Here is a 25,316-nt window from a genome sequence, read left to right as displayed (position 1 = left end):
AAACAATCGCTCTATTATAACATTAAACTCCGCAGAAAGGGGACTACCAACCAAGTCTGTTTTTGTTGTTTTGTTTTTTTACCCCCCGTTGCCAGATCCTGGCACCTGTTATTTATTTATTTATTTTTTAGATTACTATTGCACCTTATGCTTGTAATAGTTCCAAAAACGTAGACCACGTCTTTTGGAAATGGTCTGCTTTGCCTGCTAAGAGGAATCTCATCTCTTCCAGATGTAGTGTTTCAAACATATTTGATATCCACATTTTTATTGTTGGTGTAGGCGCATTTTTCCAGAATTTAAGTATGAGCTTTTTTCCCATTATTAGCCCTGCTCAATAAGATTTGATAGGCATCAAAGCCCAGGCCCCTGAAACATTTCAAAACATTAGAATTGTTGTAAGCATGATGCAAACATTTTATTGATCGTGTACCTACAATACCTGTGTAGTTGTTGTTTGAAATCCTGATTAAAGTTCAAGGTCCCACTGGCATTACTTCTGAACATTACATTTTATTGCCAAGAAAATATGTTTATCCAAAGTCATTTTACGTGAGCAATCAGGTAAATATTGCACTCCAGAGAACTGCATTTTTATTTAGATGCAGAGGTCCATTTGCAAATATATGATCAGCAACATAGAAAATATACAACATAAGAGAGGAGTTTTTTTGCTTTGATTTTGATAACTAGAATTAAATTCAAAATATAAAAATGTGTGCTTGAGATTTCATTTTTGGAAAACAAGATATCTCATCATTATTTAAAAAAAATGTATGTTTAGCTCCCCGATGGTGCAGCTGGTGAATGTTTTACAAGATGTGGAATCAAATTACAGAGACTGGGTCAGATCCCAAGTTTGATATATCAAATCTCTGTTGCATTAATTGATCTCTATCCAGTTGTAGTTAGGCTAAATGTCCCCAGGCTTTGGAAAAGAAGCAAAACCAGCAAGATTTATCTGACCCTAATCATTCTCCAGTGATCTCTATGTGTATAAAGCCTGGGGAATGCAGGTTGAGACTTTGGATATGATCCTCCACTGTCAAAAGGCCCACCAACATTCACAGTGAAGAAACACACAATAAGTCACTATGGTTGAGTACCATTAACCACCAGTATTATCCTTTACTAGTGTGGAGGAATAAAGTTGCAAACAATGTTAAATCAGACACAAGTGCGTGGTTACTGGATATACATCTATGTTAGTATGTTCAGAGAGGCTGGCATCAATCTGAGCTGCAATATTCTCCAACACCTTCTGTAAACTCACACTAAACAATGGATACTTGGGCAAAGTATCAGGGGCACGGACGGGTCTCATGTTCAACCTTATCCGAAAACAGGTGTAAATGGGATCTCTGGCATAAACACGTGAATATCCTGCCAGGCTTGACAACCCAACAACCGATTGCAATCCAACAACCCACTGCAGAAGGGGAAACCAATCCATCTAAATGGGGCTGAGTGTTTTGGTTCCAGGGAGAGTTGCCCTTTTAATTTTAGTTGTGTGAGAAAGTGCAGAATTACATCTTCAACTTGTTCAAAATCTGACTGCTGATGTTACCATTTAAGCACTAACTAAAGCTGCAGTCACAATTGGATCACAGACATTATAATGTTTGAATCATTTAAATAGATTGCTGAAATTGGAGATACAAAAATTAACTTTTTTTACCAATGATCTGGAACTCCTGGCCACATGTAAATGGAATCAATTGGAGCTTACACAAGGGAATGGATAGGGAGCTGAGGGAAAATAACTTGTGAATAGTTATTGCAACAGGAAACGGAACAGAATCGATGTATCTATAAAGGCAGGCATTGTCTCGATAGGCTTAATGTTCACTTGCACATTTTAACTTTGCAGCATCTCTGTGAACTTCAGTCATACTTTGCACAAAGTTTTCAAATCCTGGTCCAATCCAAATTAGAAATAACAGTTGGTGAAATAGAGTATTTTTGTAGTTTAAAAAAATGTGTAATGGTACTTTAGTTTAATGCTAAAATAATGCTACAACCTTAAAAAATAAACCCCAAATAATGTAGAGATGTACACAGTTACTAACTAACTGACTGACATTCTTTTCTTATTCATGAATTTGCAAGAGCTGAACCATGTGTATTTCTGTGATTTAAAATACAAAACAATTACCAAAGTGAGATAACTAATCGTGTTACTAATTAAGGTGTGAATTTATCTTCATTCACTTGAAGTTAAGTTTCCAGATTGTGTGTTAAGTGGAAATAGCATGATTCTTTGAAGAGGTATGGAGTGGCTTGTTAATACAAGTATGCACTTGCCCATCATTGGGAAATCAGCTAATTGGATGCAGTACAGGTTCTCTTCTCGCAGTGATTAAACAGTGGTGATTAATTTCACCATTTCGTGAATTCGGTCTGTTAACCGACCTGTGATAAACTTCAAGTTTTTTCAATGTGAGAGAGAATCTGTGATTTCATTTAGTTTGCAATCTAATACAGTTGGCCAATTAATAAATGAGGAAATAGGCTGTGAAAATACCCCGTGCAAGGTAAGTGATTTTTGCATTATACTTCTTTGCTGCTCACTTAACTACCTCGCCTCACTTTTCTCATAAAATTAGCATTGATGGCTAACATATTTCGTAATGAAATGTGTTATTGCACAGCTGCTTTGCGAAAGGATTGATAGACAATGTATTGCGTGAAAGGTGCCATTAAAGCATCCAAATAGAAATGAAAAAAAATTACTTGTTAAGTGTGCATACAAACCAGTTTTGTTTTTAATATACATGAAGAACATCTGTCCATATACTTCTATTTAACAAAACAGTAACAAATAATTGAGTATGGTTAGAAAAATTGACAAGAATGTCTGTATTTCTCACATTGAAGAGTGTTTTTGAGCACATTAGGTTGAGGCACATTTTGCCCTTAAAATCCTTGAATCAATAGACATTAGACAATAGGTGCAGGAGAAGGCCATTCGGCCCTTTGAGTCAGAACCGCCATTCAATGTGATCATGGCTGGTCATCCACAATCAGTATCCCCGTTCCTGCCTTCTCCCCATATCCTCTGACTCCGCTATATTTAAGATCCCTATCTAGCTCTCTCTTGAAAGTATCCAGAGAACCGACCTCTGATAAACAGAGATTTCCACACACTCACAACTCTCTGTGCGAAAAAGTGTTTCCTCGTCTCTGTTCTAAATGGCTTACCCCTTATTCATAAACTGGGGCCCCTGGTTCTGGACACCTCCAACATCAGGAACATGTTTCCTGCCTCTGATGAATGAATGAATCTCTTTATTGTCATTGCACATGGTACAACGAAATGTAAAAGTCAATCCCACGGTGAGATTCACAAGAGCAATTTTAAATATATAAGAAAAGGTAAAAATATATACATATAAAAAAAAATTACAGATAAATAACAATAGCAGCTGAGGTAGAACCATTCAGATGAATGTGAGTGTTATTTCTTATTTTGCATTGTTAAGTTCACGTATGGCTATGGGGTAGAAGCTGTCTCTGAGTCTGTTTGTGCGAGTTTTGAAAGACCTGTACCGTCTGCCAGAGGGCAGCAGGTGGAACAGGTTGTGTCCAGGGTGGGAAGGGTCCTTCAGGATGTTGGCTGCCCTGCCAAGGCAGCGAGAGCTGAAGATGTCCTTCAGGGAGGGCAGTGGGCAGCCAGTGATTTTTTGTGCGGTGTTGATGACCCTTTGAAGGGCTCTCCTGTCCGCTGCAGAGCAGCTGGCATACCATGTGGTTATACAGTACGCCAGCACACTCTCGATGGAGCAGCGGTAGAAGGACACCAGCAGCTTCTCCTCCAGGTTGTTTTTCCTGAGGATCCTCAGAAAGTAGAGTCGCTGCTGGGCCTTCTTGACTGCTGTGGTGGTGTTTGTAGTCCAGGAGAGATCCTCTGTAATTTGTGTGCCCAGGAATCTGAAGTCTGAGACCCTTTCCACACAGTCCCCATTGATGAATAGGGGTTTGGGGGCTGCACTGTTCTTACGGAAGTCTATGATAATTTCCTTTGTTTTTGTGGTATTTAGGATGAGGTTGTTGTCTGAACACCACGCTGCCAGTCTTTGGACTTCCTCCCTGTAGGCTGTCTCATCTCCTCCTGAGATACGTCCAACCACAGTCGTGTCGTCCGCAAACTTGACAATGGTGTTGGTGGAGTGGGCGGGGGCACAATCGTGGGTGTAGAGGGCGTAGAGGAGGGGGCTCAACACACAGCCCTGTGGGGAGCCGGTGCTGAGTGTGATGGGGGTGGACAGGTGATGGCCCAGTCTGACGGTCTGGGGGCGGTTAGACAGAATGTGTCCAAACCCTTAATAATGTTATATGTTTCAATAAGATCCGCTATTGAATACTATTCCAGAGTATACAAGCCCAGCCGCTCCATTCTCTCAGCATATGACAGTCCCGCCATCCCGGGAATTAACCTTGTGAACCTACGCTGCACTCCCTCAATAGCAAGAATGTCCTTCCTCAAATTCGGAGATCAAAACTGTACACAATACTCCAGGTGTGGTCTCGCTGGGGCCCTGTACAACTGCAGAAGGACCTCTTTGCTCCGATACTCAACTCCTCTTGTTATGATGGACAACGTGCCATTTGCTTTCTTCACTGCCTCCTGTAGCCGCATGCTCACTTTCATAGACTGATGAACAATGACCCCCAGATCCCGTTATACTTCCCCTTTTCCCAACTTGACACCATTTAAATAATAATCTGCCTTCCTGTTTTTGCTACCAAAGTGGATAACCTCACATTTATCCACATTAAACTGCATCTGCCATACATCTGCCCATTCACCCAACCTATCCAAGTTACCCTGCATTCTCATAGCATCCTCCTCACAGTTCACACTGCCACCCAGCTTTGTGTCATCTGCAATACCATGTGCTCTAATTTTGCCCACTAATCTTATCAAAGGCATTCTGAAAGTCCAGGTACATTACATCCACTGGCTCTCCCTAGTCCATTTTACTTGTCACATCCTGAAAAAATCCCAGAAGATTTGTCAAGCATGATTTTCCCCTTCGTAAATCCATGCTGACTTGGACCAATCCAGTTACTGCTATCCAAATGCACTGCTATTACTTTTGATAATCGACTCCAGCATCTTCCCCACCACTGATGTCAGGTTAACTGCTCTATAATTCCCTGCTTTCTCTCTCCCTCCTTTCTTGAAAAGTGGGATAACATTAGCTACCCTCCGATCTACAGGAACTGATCCATAATCAATTGAACATTGGAAAATGATCACCAATGCATCCACAATTTCTAGAGCCACCTCCTTGAGAACCATGGGAGGCAGGCCATCAGGCCCTGGGGATTTATCAGCCTTCAGTCCCATCAGTCCACCCAACACCATTTCCTTACTAATGTGAATTACCTTCAGTTCCTCCATCATCCTAGGTCCTCTATCCCAGAGTACAGCTGGGAGATTGTTTATATCTCCCTTATTGAAGACAGAACCAAAGTACCTGTTCAACTCGTCTGCCATTTCCTTGTTCCCCACAATACATTCATCTATTTCTGTCTTCAAGGGACCCACATTTGTCTTAACTAATTTTTTCCTCTTCACATACCTAAAGAAGCTTTTACTATCCTTTATATTCTTGATTAGCTTACCTTCATACTTCATCTTTTGTCCCCGTATTGCATTTTTAGTTACCTTTGTCAGGCACGGAAATCGCTGTCAAAACATGGGGGAGACACAATTTCTTGGCGGCCGCGCGCGCACACACACGCGCGTTCGCGCATGCGTGCACACATGTGAGGCTTCGGCCGTGGACCCCGTCTAGTATCTTTGCTGTGGATGGTAACATCGGGAGCTGACTTGGTTGGTGACCGACTCCGAACTCAAGCAACAGCAGGTTCGTCCGCCGCGAATCGTGGGGCTTGAGTCGGCCCGTTCACGGGGCCTTCCATCCCCCGGCGGGGGCTTCAACATCGGGATCCTCGATCGCCTCGACGCAGCAATTTGACCGCGGGGCGATGGAAGATCCCAGCTGTGCCGGGCTGGGCGGTGAAAAGCCCCACGAACGGGCCAATTCAAGCTCCGCTCTATGATCTTTGCTCCACGGACATCTCCCTCCTCCAATCACCTTGCTCTATCCTCAGTCCCACCCCCCTACTTCCGCCTCGGACCGACACCTCCCTCCTCCAATCATCACGCTGAATCACCATGGTCCCCCCCCCAATTGCCTGCTGACCGACGTCTCTCTCGTCCAATCGGCACCCTCGATCATCAGTCCCATCCCCACTGTCGCACGGAAAGCGGAGATTTCACCGGGTTTTTAAATCCGGATTACAAAAAGTGGGGGGGATCGTCCCCCACCTCTCAAAACGGGGGGGGGGGGGGGGGGGGGGGGCGTGTCCCTCCTGTCCCCCCTGGGATTTCCGCCCCTGCCATCTGATGATCTTTAAAAGTTGTCCAATCCTCTGGCTTCCTGCTCATCTTTGCTATGTTATACTTCTTCTCCTTTATTTTATACTGTCCTTGACTACCCTTATCAGCCACGGTCGCTTCTTACTCCCCTTAGAATCTTTCTAAGGTAGAAGATTGAGAACGATAAATGTGTAGGAACTGAATTTTACCCTTCATTGGAGTGCAAAATATATGCTGCATGTTGGATTAACACTCTCAAAACAGTCATGGAATTTGTCAACGGATTTTTCTCAATCATTCCTTATACACGAGAGGCAATTTACAGAGGCCAATTAACCTACAAACCTGCAGAAACCCAGTGATGGCTGGCTACTTCACGTGAAAACATGAATTGGCTGACAGTAATTAATTCAGCAAGCGATGGTGCCAAATAACCATGGGAACGGAACAGTGGTGCAGCTGGTAGAGCTGCTGCCTCACAGCGCCAGGGAACGGGTTTGATCCTGACCTTGGGTGCTGTCTGCGTGGAGTTTTCACATTCTCTCCGTGACTGTGTGGGTTTCCTCCCACATCCCAAAGACATGCGGATTTGTGGGCTAATTGGCCTCTGTAAATTGCTCCCTGGCGAGTAAGGAGTGAATGAGAAAATGGGATAAAATAGATTTAATGTGAACAGGTAAACAATGATCAGCATGGTGGGCCGAAGGGCCTGTTTACATGCTGTATCTCTGAACTAAACTAAATTATTGTACTTGTGTTTTGGGAACCCTTTGTAAATTATAACCTAGGTAGAAATTATCCTTCAAAATTAGATGTTTCATTTAAAAATAGAACTAGGTTTAAACTGGTTTGTTCGCTGGCAGTATCTCCTCCTTTGTTAGGAGGGGTCCCACCACTCATAATAGTGATTAGTGACAGCTAAACTATTCAGAAAAGAAACAACGTTAGTGGAGTAAATAGTCTTCGAAATATAGTTTGGTACAGTGTAATCTCCATAAGGTGAGGTTACTAGTAGATACTTATAATGTATAGGTCTTAACATCTTGTTATCTTAGGAGCCAGTGTGTGAACCTTTGCCACATTCCTTCAATGGCCAATGATCTGTTTTACATACAGAATTGTACACAGTATTTCTGAGTATCTAGATCCGAAACGTCACCTATTCCTTTTCTCCAGAGATGCTGCCTGACCTGCTGAGTTACTCCAGCATTTTTTGTCTATCTTCAGTATAAACCAGTTCCTTCCTCCACGGTAATTGGGATGAGGCCTACCAAGGCCCATTATAATCCAGAAACACAAATTCAAAGTTTTGCTACAACAGCTGTGAAATTTAATGTAAGTAATAATCTGTAATTTAAAAAAAACTTGCAACTAATAGTAATCACATCATGTAAACTATCAGTCTGTCTTAAAATCCAATCTGTTTTATCCAGGCTCTTCTGGCAAGGAAATTGAGATAAACAGGACTAGGGAATTTGGAAAAATTAATGAAGATCTTCAAGAAGAAATTGTGCGCCCCCCCCGATGTCCCTCCTTACCTCGCCTGTTTAACCACTACATTATAGCAGTGGCACATCTAGCATTGAAACTCTAGTTCCTAAAAGAACATTGTGGGAGGACCTCATGAAAAGGACTATTACATTTTAAGAAGATTGTCATCACCATCTTCTCAATGAAGATTAGGGATGGCCAGAAATTGCTGTCCTTTAAATTATTTAAGTAAATTACTGATTGTCATATAAACTTTTGCTTAATTAGTTTTTCAACCAGCAATTTAAGTAATTATGAACAAAGCAAGATGTTGTCACTTTAAATACTAAAATGTGTGAATGAAGGAAAATATAGACATGGAAATGTCAAGTCATTTAGTTAATTGAAAAATGTTCTCTTTTCTGCATTAAGTGGGTGATTATTTCCAGAAACATTCTATTGTAGCCAAAAAAAATGTTAGAATTGATTCCATCTTGCAACAGAAGGGAAGTACAAGTTAAGCTTCAAACTGCATTAGTGAGGGCCACAGTTATTCAAAGCTGTCTTATCAATTCTATTTGCTAACACAGCAGCTGGTGGAAGAAAAAAAAAAAACAAAGCTCTTCATTGCCTTGGTTATTTTTCCTTAAGATTTCAACACAGGAAATAGAAAACAGCTAATGGTTCGTGAGGCATGTGGAATTGGTTTAGGTTAAGTCGAACTCTGATCCCTTTGACCGCCTCCTCCTTCCTGTACTATTTTGTCTATGGCTTGAGCAGAAAATCTCAACAAATTTCTTCAGTCCTTTGCTGAATTTTTGAATAACTTCACACAAACCTAATTCAAAGCAGATGCACAAAAGAAAATGCAGACTTGTCTTGTACTTCTAATATATTTGTAAGAAGAAACAGCTTCACATTCCCAGAGTGTTGTTGCCTATTTATCTTTGAACAATGTCAGTTTGAGGCTTTTCTCAAAGATCCATGAACAAAAATTATGAAAGGTGAAAATAAGCAACAGAGCTTACAAATGTTTGCATTTGTATACTTATATCCACAGATCAAGTGTCTTTTTTCCTGTAAGATCTAAATGGTGGCAGACAAGATCAAGGCAATAGTTGTAACCTTCCAAGTTCACAGAAAATATTTGAATTACTAGGATCTTAATACTTTGCATTTAGCCTATATTACAACAACATTCATGCACATGACAAATGATTTTACTTCCTTACAGAGACCAAAGGTCTTATTACATGTTAAAACAGTAACAGGAGATGCATTATTTATTTGCATTTTCAGTTGAAGTGACATTACTTTTGTAATTTCAGTAATTGTCAATGTGTATAACTGCAGCAAAGTAAATTGTTTAATCAATAATTAATGATGTTAAGTGTTACAAGTCACATCATAGGGTGAAATTCCTCTATTTATGAAAACATGAGAATTACAGTCTTCGTAACAAAATCAAATTCTTTGAGATCCAACATTTCAAAGCAGTGTTTTTCCTTGATTTCATTAGGAGGTCATTAATTATGCAGTTCTCCTTTCATCCCGAGAAGAGAAATTTCACTATGCATTTGCCTAGAAACACATTCTCCGTTGGTAGTGCTAAATGTGCTGTAGGTGACGTCAGCATGTTGCATTGTGCCTCTAACATTTGTTCCATTGATTTTAGTGAAATAATTTCAGAGGCAGAGCACAATGGCTTGTCTTGACCATGTGGAACTCTCTGTTCTCCTGACCAGGGATGAATGCCCAGGCAATTATTTCCTAAGCAATACATCACGTTGCTGTTTTTGTGGTTTTCCTTTCAGTCTTAATATAGAGTTACTCACATATAAACTTAAGCTATTGTAATGAAAGATTCAAACTTGTAAATACATGCAAATATTCTGAAAACCTAGAGTAAATGGGAATTTGGTAAATTCACAGAAACACTAAAAATTAGCCAAAAAAAGGTAGTATATGCAAAGATTTGTAAAAGATTATGGTTAGTTTTGCATTTATGGATAGAGTGTTGTGGGAATGGTGAGCCATGAATAGCCATTTAATTTTGATGTTGAAAGTTGATATTGGTGAATATTTGTATCTCTAAATTATATACTGAGTGATATTGTATTAGCAGAGAGGGGTTTGGAACTAAAGTGGGAATATTAGTACAGTGATATTTTGAGCTGTGATCATAATTCATTTGAAATAAATATTTTAACATTGGTATTAAATCGATCAGAAAATATACAGCTGAAACTGCAATCAAAGGGGCAATTTTAACTCTTGTGAAGAGGTTGGGGGTTAAATGTGCCAAAGGTGAAAGTCCAGCAGAAGTCTAATGTCAGCCCATTTGACGTTTACTATTAACCTAAATAAATGGGCAAGCAAGCAATAATAAGGCAGGACTGTCATATGCTGAGAGAATGGAGCAGCTGGGCTTGTACACTCTGGAGTTTAGAAGGATGAGAGGGTATCTCATTGAAACATATACGATTGTTAAGGGCTTGGACACGCTAGAACATGTTCCCGATGTTGGGGGAGTCCAGAACCAGGGGCCACAGTTTAAGAATAAGGAGTAAGCCATTTAGAACGGAGACGAGGAAACACTTTTTCTCACAGGGAGTGGTGAGTTTGTGGAATTCTCTGTTGGAGGCAGGTTCTCTGGATGCTTTCAAGAGAGAGCTAGATAGGGCTCTTAAAAATAGCGGAGTCAGGGGATATGGGGAGAAAGCAGGAATGGGGTACTGATTGGGGATGATCAGCCATGATCACATCGAATGGCGGTGCTGGCTCGAAGGGCCGAATGGCCTACTCCTGCACCTATTGTCTATAATATACTCAAAAGAGAATTTAGTATTCACTAATTAAATGTGATATATTATAAGAATCTGGAATTTTAACTAACTCCGTACAAGTGGATTTCTCAAGCTTACTGGAATTCATGTGGAAACATTATAAGAACACAGCCACATTGGACGAGGGCTGATAGCAAACCAGGCAAGTTTGCCAAATACTGAAATCACATACCTGTTTTCATGTTTAAGAAGGAACTGCAGATGCTGGAAAAATCAAAGAAGGGTCTCGCCCTGAAACGTCACCTATTCCTTCGCTCCATAGATGCTGCCTCACCCTCTGAGTTTCTCCAGCATTTTTATCCACCTACCTGTTTTCATGAGAGGCTTTGCAAAAGGTCCTTGTGGTGGTGGATGAGTGTGAATTGTGAGGCGGATGCAGAAGCTTCAAGAATATTTAAACGGTCTAAAGTGAATGGCCTAGATCATGCAGATGGAATATAGTACAGCAAAAAGTGAATTAATATGCTTTGGTAGAAATAAATAGTATTTTGAAATGGTGAGAGATTTACAATTATTGATTCTCAGAGGGAACTGATTATGTCTGCAGCAATCACTGAAAATCATTTGCAGATCGAATGAGCAAAAAAGAAATGCGATAGGAATTGAATGCAAAAATATTGTCACTTTACAGCAACTATACAAAGCCCTGGTGAGACCACACCTGTACAGGTCTTGCCTCCCTACCTGAGGAAATGTATTACGTGTATCAAAGGAAGTTAGTGAAACAGTGGTCACATTCTCAAAATAAGGGGATGCTGTTCAAAACTTAGTTGCAAAGCAATGTCTTCATCCACAGGGTAGTGAATCTTTAGAATTATTTTTACAAGAGGGAAAAGATATTCTGTAGTCTCCAAGAACATTCAACATCAAGATTGATAAAAAAAGGATATGGATACAGCATTTAATACAGGAAATTGCTAGTGAGATAAAAGATCAGCCATGATCTTTTCAAATTGCGAAACAGGCACCAGAGACTAAATAGCCTTTCATTCCTTTATCTTTTATGGTGTTAGGTATGTACAATTTCTTTGGAAACATGCTGGTAAAATTTACATAAATTTAAGCAGGTCCTAGGTTTCCAGTTTCTTCTCTGAACGACTTCAGGGCAAAAAATGGGGCGGATCAATTTTTTTAGCATATTAAGAACACATTAAACCAGAAAATTAGAAGCAGAGGGTACAAATTCGTGAAAATTGTATTTAAAACAGATATTGTTGGAAATTTGTTGCTCAGAGAAATATCTTGAAATATCTGCATGGTATGGTGAAAAGCATTAAGCACATTCATAAAAATATAATGGAATATTTGAGGCATAGTGTTTGAAGACCTGAATGTCCTTTCCGATCTTTGACTTTTCTTTTGCTCGAGATTGCACGATTTAATACCACATTAATTACATTTTCAAACAGCAGTCTGTTTTTTTTCAATGAAAAAAGATTAGTAAGAGCACAGGGTTAAGAACCTTGAAATTTTAATAGCTTTTTACCGCACTACAAACAATGGTAGGGAGAATAATAAGTCTAATCGCCAATAATCTGCTTTGCAGTTTAAAAAAAAACATTTTTCCTTGTTATGGACTGTGGAATGTTATAGTGCAAATATTTTTGCAGGAATTTTATAACAATAACATACAGAACGAGTTTAACAGCTACTGACAATATTTCTTTTAGAGTTGCTCTCCTCATATCAATAAGTAAAGGGAGGATTAATAACATCACACCATTTTGATAAATCATGGTAACCTATTACTTTTCAGACTCTGTGTTCAAAAGGGAACTGCAGATGTTGGAATATCGAAGGTACACAAAATTGCTGGGGAAACTCAGCGGGTGCAGCAGCATCTATGGAGCGAAGGAAATAGGCGACGTTTCGGGCCGAAACCCTTTTCAGACTCTCTTCATTTTGCTCTTGTTATTTGTTTATTATTGACACATGTATCAAGATACAGTGAAAAGCGTTTTTTTGCATTCTCTCCAGTTAAATCAAATCATACTATACTGGCAACCCCGTGCATATGTACAACAGGCAGTGCAAAAAGAAAAATACCTGCATTGTAGCATTACAGCTACAGAGAAAAAGTCCAATGTTCGCAATGAAGTAGGTTGCAAGATCAGGTCTACACACTAACTTATAGGAGAACTGCTCAGTACTCTGATAATACTTCAGTACTCTGATAAAAGGGGAGAAATCTATTCCTGGGTCTGGTGGCATTTGCCATCTAGCTTTTGTATCTTCTGCTTGACAAGAGAGGGGGGGGGAAAGGAATTACCTGGTTGAAAAAGATTCTTGATTATATTCGCTAAATTGTTTGTGATAATCAATTTTAATGTGCATCAAGTTGCAAACAGTTACATTTACTTGGGTTTTTCACATGTTATCATGGTCACTAATGTCAACCAACGGTTGGAACAAATTTACACCTTGACACAACCATATCCTTGTAATCCTATGAAATAAATTGGAGCGCACTGATAAATATTGGCTTGTGGTCTGCACAGAAATTAATATTGTAAATGTGCAAGTCTCTCAGAAACCAATGTAGTCATCTATATTTGTAGCCACAGGACATGGGCAAGCTACTCATTGAATCTTTCTCCTCTATTTATTCCTTGGAAAAATACTTTATGATTAGGGAACTTGGGAAAGTATATGGGAATGTCTTGAGGACCGTCAATATTAAAAAATACGTAGGTGCTGCATGTCCTAAGATGTCGGAAGCCACATAGATCTCTCGACCTGATCGGATATATCCAAGGACGTCGTGGGGAAGCTAGAGAAGAAATTGCAAGAGTCCTGGCAGAGTATATAAATTATTATTTGACATGGGTAAGGAGCTTGAAAACTGGGGTTGTGCCTCTATTTAAATAGGTTTGCCTAATGTTGTGCCTCTATTTAAATAGGTTTGCAAAGAACAACCTGGGAATGACAAAAACCATAAGCTTAACATCTGTGAGAGGAAAGTTATCAGAGAGGTTTTGAGGGATAAGATATACATGCATTTGGAAAGACAGTGGTTGATTAGAGATAGCATGTTTTTGCTTGGGAGATCATGTTAAGAAATTGAGTTTTTTGAAAAAGTAACCAAGAGCTTGGTCCCTGGTTCTGGACTCGCCCAACATTGAGAAATTTTTTCCTGCATCTAGCTTGTCCAGTCCTTTTATAATTGGTCATAATTATAAGGTGGTCAGAAAGGCTTTTGGCACTTTGGCCATCAGTTAGAGTATTGCGTATAGAAGTTGGGAGGTCATGTTGCAGTTGTATAAGACATTGGTGAGACCGCATTTAGAATATTGTATTCAGTTCTGGGCAAAGATATTGCCAAGCTTGAAAGGGTTCAGAAAAGGTTTACGAGAATGTTGCCAGCACCAGAAGGTGTGAGCTATGGGGACAGGTTGAGCAGGCTGGGTCTCTATTCCGTGGAGCGCAGGGGGATGGTGGGCTGGCAGTTGACTCACGGCTATTCCTTGAAATTCCATTTCAAGCCGGGTGCAAGGCCACCAAATTCAAGTGCAGTTTCTTACCACCTTAAGCAGGGTGCAAGGCCACCAAATTCAAGTGCAGTTTCATACCATTTCAAGCAGGGTGCAAGGCCACTAAAGACAGCGCGTCGTGACCTCTCCCTCCTCCATCTTGCAGAGACTGAGCCATGCCCACACTTCTGGGTTTTATAGTCCCTCTCCCCCTCCCACCAGAAGGGGTGTGGCCTTCATGGCGTGATTGACAGGAGAGAGAATCTCAACATTGTTTAAACACTAATAACACTTTTATTTTGCATCGATGGGAAAGGTCCTCGGCACCTGATGAGTGGAGGGGGATTCTGGGTAAGATGGCCAAAAATCACAGCCGTACGTGGTAGCGTTTTTTTCTAAAATCAATGTAAAGCGCAAACAGGAAGTGGTCAAGATTAGACTTTTAATTATATAGAAGGCAAGGCAACTTTAATCAGGCAAGGCAACTTTAATTAGTCAACACAGCTTTAGCATTTCCAAACCTAAGGCAACACAGCTTTAGCATTTCCAAACCTAAGGCAACACAGCTTTAACATTTCCAAACCAAAGGCAACACAGCTTTAGCATTTCCAAACAATATTTTCAAACCACATTAAGGACACTGACAAGTCAGTAAAACCACTCACAGTTTAGTAGACATGTGTTCAGTGTTATTCACAGCTCAGACTGAGAGACGTGACCCTCTTGCTCCCCCATCTTGCAGACACTGACTGAGGCACTCAACACTTCCAGGTTTTATAGTCCCTCCGGAAGGGGCGAGGCCTTCAGGAGAGAGAATCTCAACATTTTTTAAACACTAATAACTCTCTTATTTTTCACCGATGGGAAAATTCCTCTTGTCCTGCGCAGCGGAGGGGGGCTCTGAGTAAGATGGCCAAAAATCACAGCCGTAAGTGGCAGTTTTTTCTAAAATCAATATACAGAACAACAGGAAGTGGTCAAGATCAGACTTTTAGTAATGTAGATAAAACCCATGAGAGGAATAGATTGGGTAGATGCACAGAATCGTTTGCCCAGACTAGGGGAATCTAGGACCAGAGGACATAGGTTCAAGGTGAAGGGGAAAAGATTTACTAGGAAACCGAGGGGTAACTATATTTTTAACATAAAGGATGCTGGGTGTACGGAACAATCTGCCAGAGGAGGTAGTTGAAGCTGGGACTATCTCATAGTTGAAGAAACAGTTAGACAGGTACATGGAAAGGACAGGTTTGGAGGGATATGGACCAAGCACAGGCAGATGGGACATTGTTGGCCGTTGTGGGCGAGTTTGGCCGAAGGGCCTGTTTCCACACTCTATCCCTCTATGATTAGTGTCCCTCAGGGATCATGTGCTGGGCCTATTGCTGTTTGTGGTTTATATCAACAATGTGGATAAGAATATATGGCATGTTTGCAAATGAGACTAGAATGGGTGGTATTGTAGACAGTGAAGGTGGCGATCTGGAATTACTATGATTTTGATCAAATGGGAAAGTGCGCCGAAGAACCATTAATGGAGCTTAGTCTAGGTAAGTGTGCGGTATTTTGGGAACTCAAACTAGGGCAGGATCTTCACAATGAACAGTAGGGGCCTGCGGAGTCCTCTAGAGTAGATAGATCTTGGAGTACAAGTATACAGTAGTCAAGTCAAGAGAGTGTATTGTCATGTGTCCCAGATAGGACAATGGAAATTCTTGCTTGCTGCAGCACAACAGAATATTGTAGGCATAAATACAGATCAGATCAGTGTGTCCATATACCATAGAATATATATATATATATATATACACATAAATAAACAGATAAAGTGCAATAGGCTGTTATAGTTCAGAGTTTGTTTGAAGTTGTGTTTAATAGTCTGATGGCTGTGGGGAAGTAGCTATTCCTGAAACTGGATGTTGCAGATTTCAGGCTCCTGTGTCCTTCTACCTGAAGGCAGTGGGGAGATGAATGTGTGGCCAGGATGGTGTGGGTCTTTGATGATACTGGCAGCCTTTTTGAGGCAGCGACTGCGATAGATCCTTTCGATGGTAGGGAGGTCAGATCCAATGATGGACTGGGCAGTGTTTACAACTTTATGCAGCCTTTTCCGCTCCTGGACTTTCAGGTTGCCGTACCAAACCACGATGCAACCGGTCAGCATGCTCTCTACTGTGCACCTGTAGAAGTTCGAGAGAGTCCTCCTTGACATACCGACTCTCCGTAATCTTCTCAGGAAGTAGAGGTGCTGATGTGCTTTCTTTATGATTGCATCAGTGTGCTGGGACCAGGAGAGATCTTTGGAAATATGCACGCCAGGAATTTGAAGTTCTTGACACTTTCCACCATTGATATAAACAGAGCTGTGAGTCCCCATCCTACCCCTTCCGAAGTCCATAATCAGTTCCTTGGTTTTGCTGGTGTTGAGAGCCAGGTTATTGTGCTGGCACCATTTGGTCAATCGGTCGATCTCACTTCTATACTCTGACTCGTTACCATCAGTGATACGTCCCACAACAGTAATGTCGTCGGCGAACTTGATGATGAAGTTCGCACTATGTCCGGCTACGCAGTCATGAGTATAGAGTGAGTACAGCAGGAGGCTGAGCACGCAGCCTTGAGGTGCTCCCGTGCTGATTGTTATCGAGGATGACACATTTCCACCAATATGGATAGACTGTGGTCTGTGAATGAGGACGTCGAGGATCCAATTGCAGAGGGATGCGCAGAGACCCAGATCTGAGAGCTTGATAACCAGCTTGGAAGAGATGGTGGTATTAAATGTCCTCCACACATTTCTTTATGAAGTCTGTAGCGACTGTGGCGTATTCATTCAGGTCTGTTGCCGAGTCCCTGAACATTGCCCAGTCTGCAGACTCCAAACAGTCCTGGAGTTGTTTCTCTGCACCCCCCCCCCCCCCCCCCCCCCCACTGACCAGCTCTGTACAATCCTCACCTCTGGGGGCAGCACCGCAGTATGGTCAGATTTACAGAAGTGAGGGCGAGGAATAGAGCGATAGGCGTCCTTGATGGTTGTGTAGTAGTGTTCGAGAGTGATTGGTCCTCTGGTGCTGCAGGAAACCTGTTGGTGAAAGTTAGGGAGCGATTTCTTAAGGTTGGCTTTGTTGAAATCCCCTGCTATGGTGTAAATGCCTCGGGGTAAGCCGTCTGGTGCTTGTTGACCACGGCGTGCAGCTCCCCCAGTGCCAGATGGACATCAGCCTGGGGTGGGATGCAGAGCGCGGTCAGGATGATGGAGGTGAATTCCCTCGGTAAGTAGAAGGGACGGCACTTCACAGCCAGATGTTCCAGGTGTGGAGAACAGGAGTTGGATAGGACTGCCGCGTCTGAGCACCACGCAGAGTTGTCCATGAGGCAGACTCCTCTCTCTTTCCCAGGTGGCAGTGGTCCATGCGATGGATGGAGAAACCAGGCTGGACTGCTGAGTCTGGAGAGCTGGAGGTGAGCCATGTCTCTGTGAAACAGAACAGAGCATTCTCTCAGCTCCAAGGTACACAAAAATGCTGGAGAAACTCAGCGGATGCAGCAGCATCTATGGAGCGAAGGAAATAGGTGACGTTTCGGGGCGAAACCCTTCTTCAAGCTCTCAGCTCCCTTTGGTAAAGCAGCCTTGCTCTTAAGTGAAAGTGGCATTGCAGGTAGTTAGGCTGGTGAAGGCTGTTTTTGACACATTGGCTTCTTCAGTCAGTGAAATGAGCATTGAAGTTGGGACGTTATGTTACAGTTATACAAGGCAATGGTGAGTCCGCCCTTGGGGTATTGTGTTCAATTTTGATCATCCTGTTACAATAGTGAAGCCATTAAGCTGGAAATAGTGAAGAGGACATTTTGGAAGATATTGCCAGGACCCAAGGGCCTGGGCTACGGGGACAGGTTTATCCTTTACTCCTTGGAGCACAGGAGGCTGACGGGTGATCTTATAGATCTTACCATGAGATCTTACCTCAAGGCTGTGTGCTCAGCCCGCTGTTGTTCACACTGCTCACACATGACTGTGCTGCCAAATTCATGGAAAATAAGATCATAACATTTGCGGATGACACAACAGTGGTGGGACTCATCAGCGGAGATGACGAATCAATGTACAGGGAGGAAGTAAAACAACTAGTGGACTGGTGCGGCAACAACAATCTAGCATGAAATGTCGACAAAACAAAGGAGATGATTGTCGACTTCAGGAGGGCGCAGCCAAAACACACACCCGTCAACATCAGTGGCACCACAGTGGAGAGAGTGGAGAGCATAATGTTCCTCGGTGTGCAAATTACAGACAGTCTCACCTGGTCCAGGAACACCACTGGGATTGTCAAACGGGCCCATCAGCGACTGCACTTCCTGAGGAAACTCAAACAGGCCTCACTCCCCACCAACATCCTCAGGACTTTCTACAGGGGCACTCACGTCTGTACTCACGTACTGCATGAACACGTGGTACTCCAACTGCAACTGCTCAGACAGGAACGCTCTGCAGAGGGTAGTGAGGGGAGAAAAGAGGATCATTGGCATCTCCCTACCCTCGGTACAAGAACTGTTCCAGAGCCGCTGTCTGAAAAAAGCTCTGAGAATAGCTAAGGACAAACTGCACCCCCTCCACATACACCTGGATCTCCTGCCATCCGGCAAGAGATACCGTAGCATCAAAGCCCGGACTACAAGACTGCTAAACAGCTTCCTGCCACAGGCTGTGAGGCTGCTAAACAGTCACTCTGTACTCACAGTCACCTGATTCTGCAGCTTTGCACTGACATTTTAATAACTCTGGCACTGGCCACTCAAATCAGCTGCCCTGGACATTTTAATGATTGTTTTTACTGTATTTTAATGTTGCTGTTTTACCTGCGTTTAACTATTTATACTGTTTCATCAGGGACTGGATTATTTTTATTGTTATTATGTGTGAAATGTTTTAAGTTTCATGTGCGATGCTCCGGTATTCCCTGGGAAACGTCTTCTCATTTTGCACTGTACAACTGTTGCTTTGCAAGATGACAATAAAGGTTGGTTGATTGATTGATTGATTGATTGAGTAAAAATATTTGTGCAGTGAAATTTGTTCATCTATATAAACTAAAGTACATTATATTTTTTCTCTCAGGAAAATGAAAAGAAAACTTTGATGGATAAGTTGTTTGCCATCCAAGAAGTGGGGGTAGCTGTGCAAAATGGCCTGGATGAGGTTGCTTCCTTTTATGAAAGAATAAAAAAGTGAGTGATGCCACGTTATGTTTTTGCAATGGACCTCGTATTCCTTTCGAGCTAGGTGTGAAATGCTACTTTTTTGGCACAGGTCACCAGTCCAAGATAATGAATGAACTGTTACTGTCATTAGTCGCCTTTCTACACTCAAGCCTTTGCAAGAAGGATATACTGTACTTTCTCTTCTATAATTAATCTTTTGGTAAAATGTGGCTTTTGAAATAGAAAGTAGAATCTGTCCGTTTAGAGGTAGATGATGTTTTTAATTGAAATATGGAAAAAGACAAAGAAATGTAAAATAAATTAGTAATTGCTGCATTGTTGATCACAATACCGAAGCTATTCTAACAAAAGATTTAATATTTTAGATGAATACCTTCTGGAAAAATAGCATGTGTACTTTATTCTTCTATTTAATAAACCAATTCCTCAGAAGGTTCTAAATTTCTGTGCATAATAAAATAGATTAATTTCTTAATAGACAATAGGTGCAGGAGTTGGCCATTCGGCCCTTCGAGCCAGCACCGCCATTCAATGTAATCATGGCTGATCATCCCCAATCAGTACCCCGTTCTTGCCTTCTCCCCATATCCCCTGACTCCGCTATCTTTAAGAGCCCTATCTAGCTCTCTCTTGAAAGTATCCAGAGATCACTTGATTATTTATTTCTAATATTTCCTGTTACAACTAATTTAAATTAATAGAATGCTATATGAGAAAAATAATTAGGACATAAATAATAGATGCATTTAAATACATTCATACATGAATTAGATAATGGTGGCAATGCAAGTTTAAAAAAAAATTAATGTAACATTTTTACTAAAAATACAACACAAATTTTAATGTGTAAATTTCCCAGTGATTTTTGACAAGAAAGAGATATCAGATTAACAATGAATCTCCAGAAGTTGCTGGGTATGTTGTGCTGGCCTGCTGTAAGTTTAATGAAAACAGAATCACACTCTTAACCTCTCTCTGATTCTCATGAGGTATTTGCCTATTAATTATCCATTAAACTCATCACAGAAAGTATAAATATACTTTTAATAACATAATTAATAGTGTCTGTCTATCAATCTTGCTTTCCCAAAGAGAAAACAATTGTACATGTGATTTCCGATTCATTTAGATTTGGAATTGTTTTGAAAAGGAATAGATTTGTTTCTACATATTATGGGAATAATTGGATATGAGGTTATTACAGAAATGTGGTGGTGAGGTGACTTGTCAGCCATCATCTTATTGAATGGTGAAACAAACACGAGGAACAAAATGGCTTCCCCCACTTCTATTTCTCGTGTTCTAAAAACATTATCATTTTATAAATATTATTTTATATTTCTCTTTTTTAGTCTAACTAACGTTCCTTCTCTTCACCATTTATGAGAGGTTCACATGCACCTCCATTTGAAATAATTTTAAACACATTAATCTCTCACGAGTGGAACCATCTCCCCTGCCCCCTGAGAATTTGTTTCCGCAGGATCACATATTATTTTTCTAAAACACAGGATAATATAGTTTTACAATTTGTAGCCATTCTTTGTATACCCTCAGTCCAAAAATTAGCCAAATTTATTTTGTGCTGCCCCCAATCCTTTCTTGCCCCCAAGAATATCCTTTCCTAAATAATGAGTCGAAACACAGTATTCTGAATACACAGTATTACTGGTATGGCCTCACCAATACACATAATTACCTAGAAATGTTCTTGATTCTTATGCCATTATAGACATTATCTTAGTATTATTCAACTGTTGCATGTAACCAATTTTTTTCCATTTCTTTTAAGCACCTTCAATTGGACAATCCCATTCCTGGGCTGGTTGGCTGTTTTTGTCCTTGCAGTTGCCACAATAGCCCTTTGTTTTATTCCTCTCAGATACATTCTTCTTGTATATGGTAAGTTAAACCTTCTTAACATTGTTACATATGTTTCATCAATGTATTAATTGCTGTATTTTTTCCTAGCAATTAATTGTATTGATGTTGCCCATTAACTCTGATTTACTCTGATAGTGTGGAACAACTCATCATACCACAAATAGCAAATGTAAACATATGGATTTTTGTCTTTTAAATTATCTAATTGATGTACAATGTACCAATATGTTCACATTGTAATAACTGCATCTCTGCATTGCCAATCTGTCCAGGAAATTGCTTTGATTTAATGCAGTTTATTTAAATATTCCAGTTTATTTTAGTTGAGATTTCTATTATGTATTTACTGTCAATATATGTTTGTGTATTAATTTACTTCTTGGCTAGATGAAATGTGTTTATTATTTTGTGTATAATTGTATTAATAATCATTTTTCAAATTTAAGATCGCACTTTATTTTTTAAAAGAAAAGAAATAATAGGCAAAAATTTGAATTGCTCTTCATTTAAAATATTTTAACAATGAAAGAGCTCTACTAACTACCCTTCAAAGAAAGCGAGTTTATGCAGAATATTCTCCACTAATCATCTGCTCCTTGTGGCCGTTATGCTTCAATTTATTTTGAAAAATTAATTATTTGTGGTTGTCAGCTATGTGCCATGAGTGGAGTTAAGTAATTGGGTACATTATTCTGTTAGAATTTTCTAGGTGTGGCGTGCATGGAATTCTATTGAGAGGTATCCATTATGCAGGGTTTCATTACACCTTGACTGGAGTTTGTTTCAGCAGGGTAGTGTTCTTTTAAGAGGATGATTATTGCGTTGATTACTAATGGTGAGCTAAGAATTTATGGATCAATTTACTACTTGTAGCACTGCATTTTCCTGTGGTGAGTAAAGTAGCAGTATGCCATTGGCACATCGTTCCAGGTGGAACCAGTAGATTAACCGACTGGTCAGTTGTCATAATAATAATAATAATACACTTTATTACGGACTCGAGGTCCAGACAAGGGGCAACATTACATAAAAAATGCATTGCATATTAAAAAATATCATAAGGTACATATAAAATCTTAGTATATCGCTTATAAAAGCATCATAAATTATATATATTAAAAAAAACACAATACATGAGTTAAAAATCCAGATTAAAAGAATGATCAATGTCCTACAACAAGACAACGATACCAGCTGGGATTCGTAGCGTGTAGTGCTAACCCTTATGTTTGACAAGGTCACAATAATTACATTTTTAGAGTCATTTATCCTGCAAATGAATTTATACATGTAATTTCTTAGGATAGCTTCTAAAGTACTGACCCTGCAGCCACAAACATGTTACTAGCACTACACCATCTAGGTTTCCTTAGCAGTGTTCTCATGGCATCGTTATATGCCACCTTTAGTCTCTGCAAACTTGTCTTTCCATTGTTCGACCACAGGTGCGCAGTGTAGAGTGGTGTGCAGTATGCTCTAAATAGCGACATCTTCACCATAGACACCAGTCATCTGGTGTTTACAGTTCTGTTTACAACATGAAGGCATAGCAAATAAAGTTTGTATAATTCTGAGCTTTTCTTCCCATGCTTGTGTAATATGCTACCTTGTATGGCTGCATTTTCCTATGATGCCTTGGTGAATGCTTGAAAAGTACAGGAGAATTAATCAATGATAAATATTATCTCAGAGTCAAATGAGTGAGTCTTTTATATGGGTGATCTTCAGTTAGTTTTGAGATACAGCGCGGAAACAGGCCGGTCCACCAAGTCCACCCCGAGCAGCGATCCCCACACACTAACACTACCCTACACGCACTAGCAACAGTTTATAATTACACCAAGCCAATTAACCTACAAATGTGCACGTCTTTGGAGTGTGGGAGGAAACCGCCGGTGATCCTGAAGAAAACCCATGCAGGTCACGGGGAGAATGTACAAACTCTGTACAGACAAGCACCCGTAGTCAGGATCAAAACCAGGTCTCTGGTGCTGGAAGGCAGCAACTACACTGCTGCGCCATCGTGCCTCCCCATTGCTGATTTGAGTATAAGAGCAGGGAGGTTCTATTGCAGTTGTACAGGGTCTTGGTGAGACCACACCTGGAGTATTGCGTACAGTTTTGGTCTCCTAATCTGAGGAAAGACATTCTTGCCATAGAGGGAGTACAGAGAAGGTTCACCAGACTGATTCCTGGGATGTCAGGACTTTCATATGAAGAAAGGCTGGATAGACTTGGCTTGTACTCGCTAGAATTTAGAAGATTGAGGGGGGATCTTATAGAAACATAAAATTCTTAAGGAGTTGGACAGGCTAGATGCAGGAAGATTGTTCCTGATGTTGGGGAAGTCCAGAACAAGGGGTCACAGTTTAAAGATAAGGGGGAAATCTTTTAGGACCGAGATGAGGAAAACATTTTTCACACAGAGAGTGGTGAATCTCTGGAATTCTCTGCCACAGAAGGTAGTTGAGGCCAGTTCATTGGCTATAAGTTAGATGTGGCCCTTGTGGCTAAAGGGATCAGGGGGTATGGAGAGAAGGCAGGTACAGGATACTGAGTTGGATGATCAGCCATGACCATATTGAATGGCGGTGCAGGCTCGAAGGGCTGAATGGCCTACTCCTGCACCTATTTTCTATGTTTCTATGCTACGAATTCCAACCAGAATCGCCCAATGAACAGCTGAATTTCTATGCTATCTCTTAGATACATTTTCAAGTGGTTTTCACTATTCCAAATCTGCTGCACCAGGAACCCCAGATCTAGAGATACTTCTATAACCACAACTGAATCAAATTATTTTCTGTCGGTATGAACAAATAAATCCTTGTGATTTTTTTTTTTTTTTCTCTCAATTATCTAAACTGTTTTAAAAGTATCTGTTCTATGTTGTGAGAAGTGTTGTGAGTTGGACAATCTCTGATAACTTGCCCAAGCACATTCTGGACGTGGAACCCTGGACAGTAAATGTTGGCGTCATTTGTCCTTGGATAATTCAGTCCTAGCCCATTCTTGATATAAACTAATGCTGGGCATATACACTTTCCTGAAGGGATAATTGATTAGACAGTAATTTACTGTACCTTTGTTTTGCTCACATATTACTTTCCTAATATTATTTGAAACACTGGAAATTCTAAAACTTATCCTTCAGAAATAATTACAACTGATTAATAATTTCGATGTTATTTTGCAGTAGTTCTGATACATTGAAACATTGGTAGGGCACACGTTGATTAATTGTATAACAGCCATTATGTCCTGTTACTTTACTCTATAGATGTTGCCCACAGTTATATTTAGCAGCTTCCCGGCCCTGCAGTTATAGAAATTGTAAATGTCCCCATCTCTTAAGAGTAGATTAATTTGAAGAGAGGCTTGCCTTATCATGTGCTTTCGCTTACAATTATAGTAGGAAATTAAAGTTGTACAAGGAGGAAGATAAAGCAGTGGAAGAAACAGGACTGTACAAGCTTTGATCAGTAAATTAAATGCAGAAACTCTGCAATAGTGCCCTTTTCAGCAACTGTTAATAGGTATTATAGGAAAGGGTGGTCATTTGACTTTTTACAAATTATTCATTTTCTGGAAGCTAAGTTAATATTGATGCAAAGGACTAGTTAAGTGCTCCTAACAGATATATGTTCTGCATCTAACTATTTCAGTAACATAATTATTTTGCTTGATGGAGGCAGTGCAATAAATTTACTGTCAGCTTTGTAAGTGAAGATACAAATGGGACAGAAATATGCTTTCATTAGTGTTCATTCTCATCTATATTTAAATTCAGATGCTAGAAAAGCTATTAGGGAGAAGGGTGGGATGTCCTTATTTTTTGATAACTTATTTTACATTTGGATAAGTGAAATCTACAGGATAATTTTTTATCCTTTTCATGCTGCATCACGACACAAAGATGTTTGATACTGTAGTTGAAGTATTGAGTTTATAAACATAAAGTATGCAAAAGACTTAATTAAGAGCTGGATTCTCCTTAACCATTGCTCATTTTACCAGCATGATACAGGATTAACT

At 40.4% G+C, this 25,316-nt stretch overlaps 1 protein-coding gene across 2 annotated transcripts in view; it reads left to right on the top strand.

The window, feature by feature from the left end:
- mctp1 (multiple C2 and transmembrane domain containing 1) overlaps positions 1-25,316 on the top strand; it is a 408,806-nt gene that overhangs the window by 358,911 nt on the left and 24,579 nt on the right. For both annotated transcript variants that reach the window (XM_033017292.1, XM_033017293.1), the window contains 2 exons: positions 19,294-19,403; positions 21,190-21,299. In XM_033017292.1, coding sequence (XP_032873183.1) covers positions 19,294-19,403; positions 21,190-21,299 — 220 coding nt within the window. The remainder of the gene's footprint in view (positions 1-19,293; positions 19,404-21,189; positions 21,300-25,316) is intronic.

This window comes from Amblyraja radiata, chromosome 3, assembly GCF_010909765.2.
Source record: "Amblyraja radiata isolate CabotCenter1 chromosome 3, sAmbRad1.1.pri, whole genome shotgun sequence".
NCBI classification, from domain to species: domain Eukaryota; kingdom Metazoa; phylum Chordata; class Chondrichthyes; order Rajiformes; family Rajidae; genus Amblyraja; species Amblyraja radiata.
The sequence above is the reverse complement of the archived record's forward strand: the minus strand, read 5'-3'. Positions and strand labels throughout refer to the sequence as shown.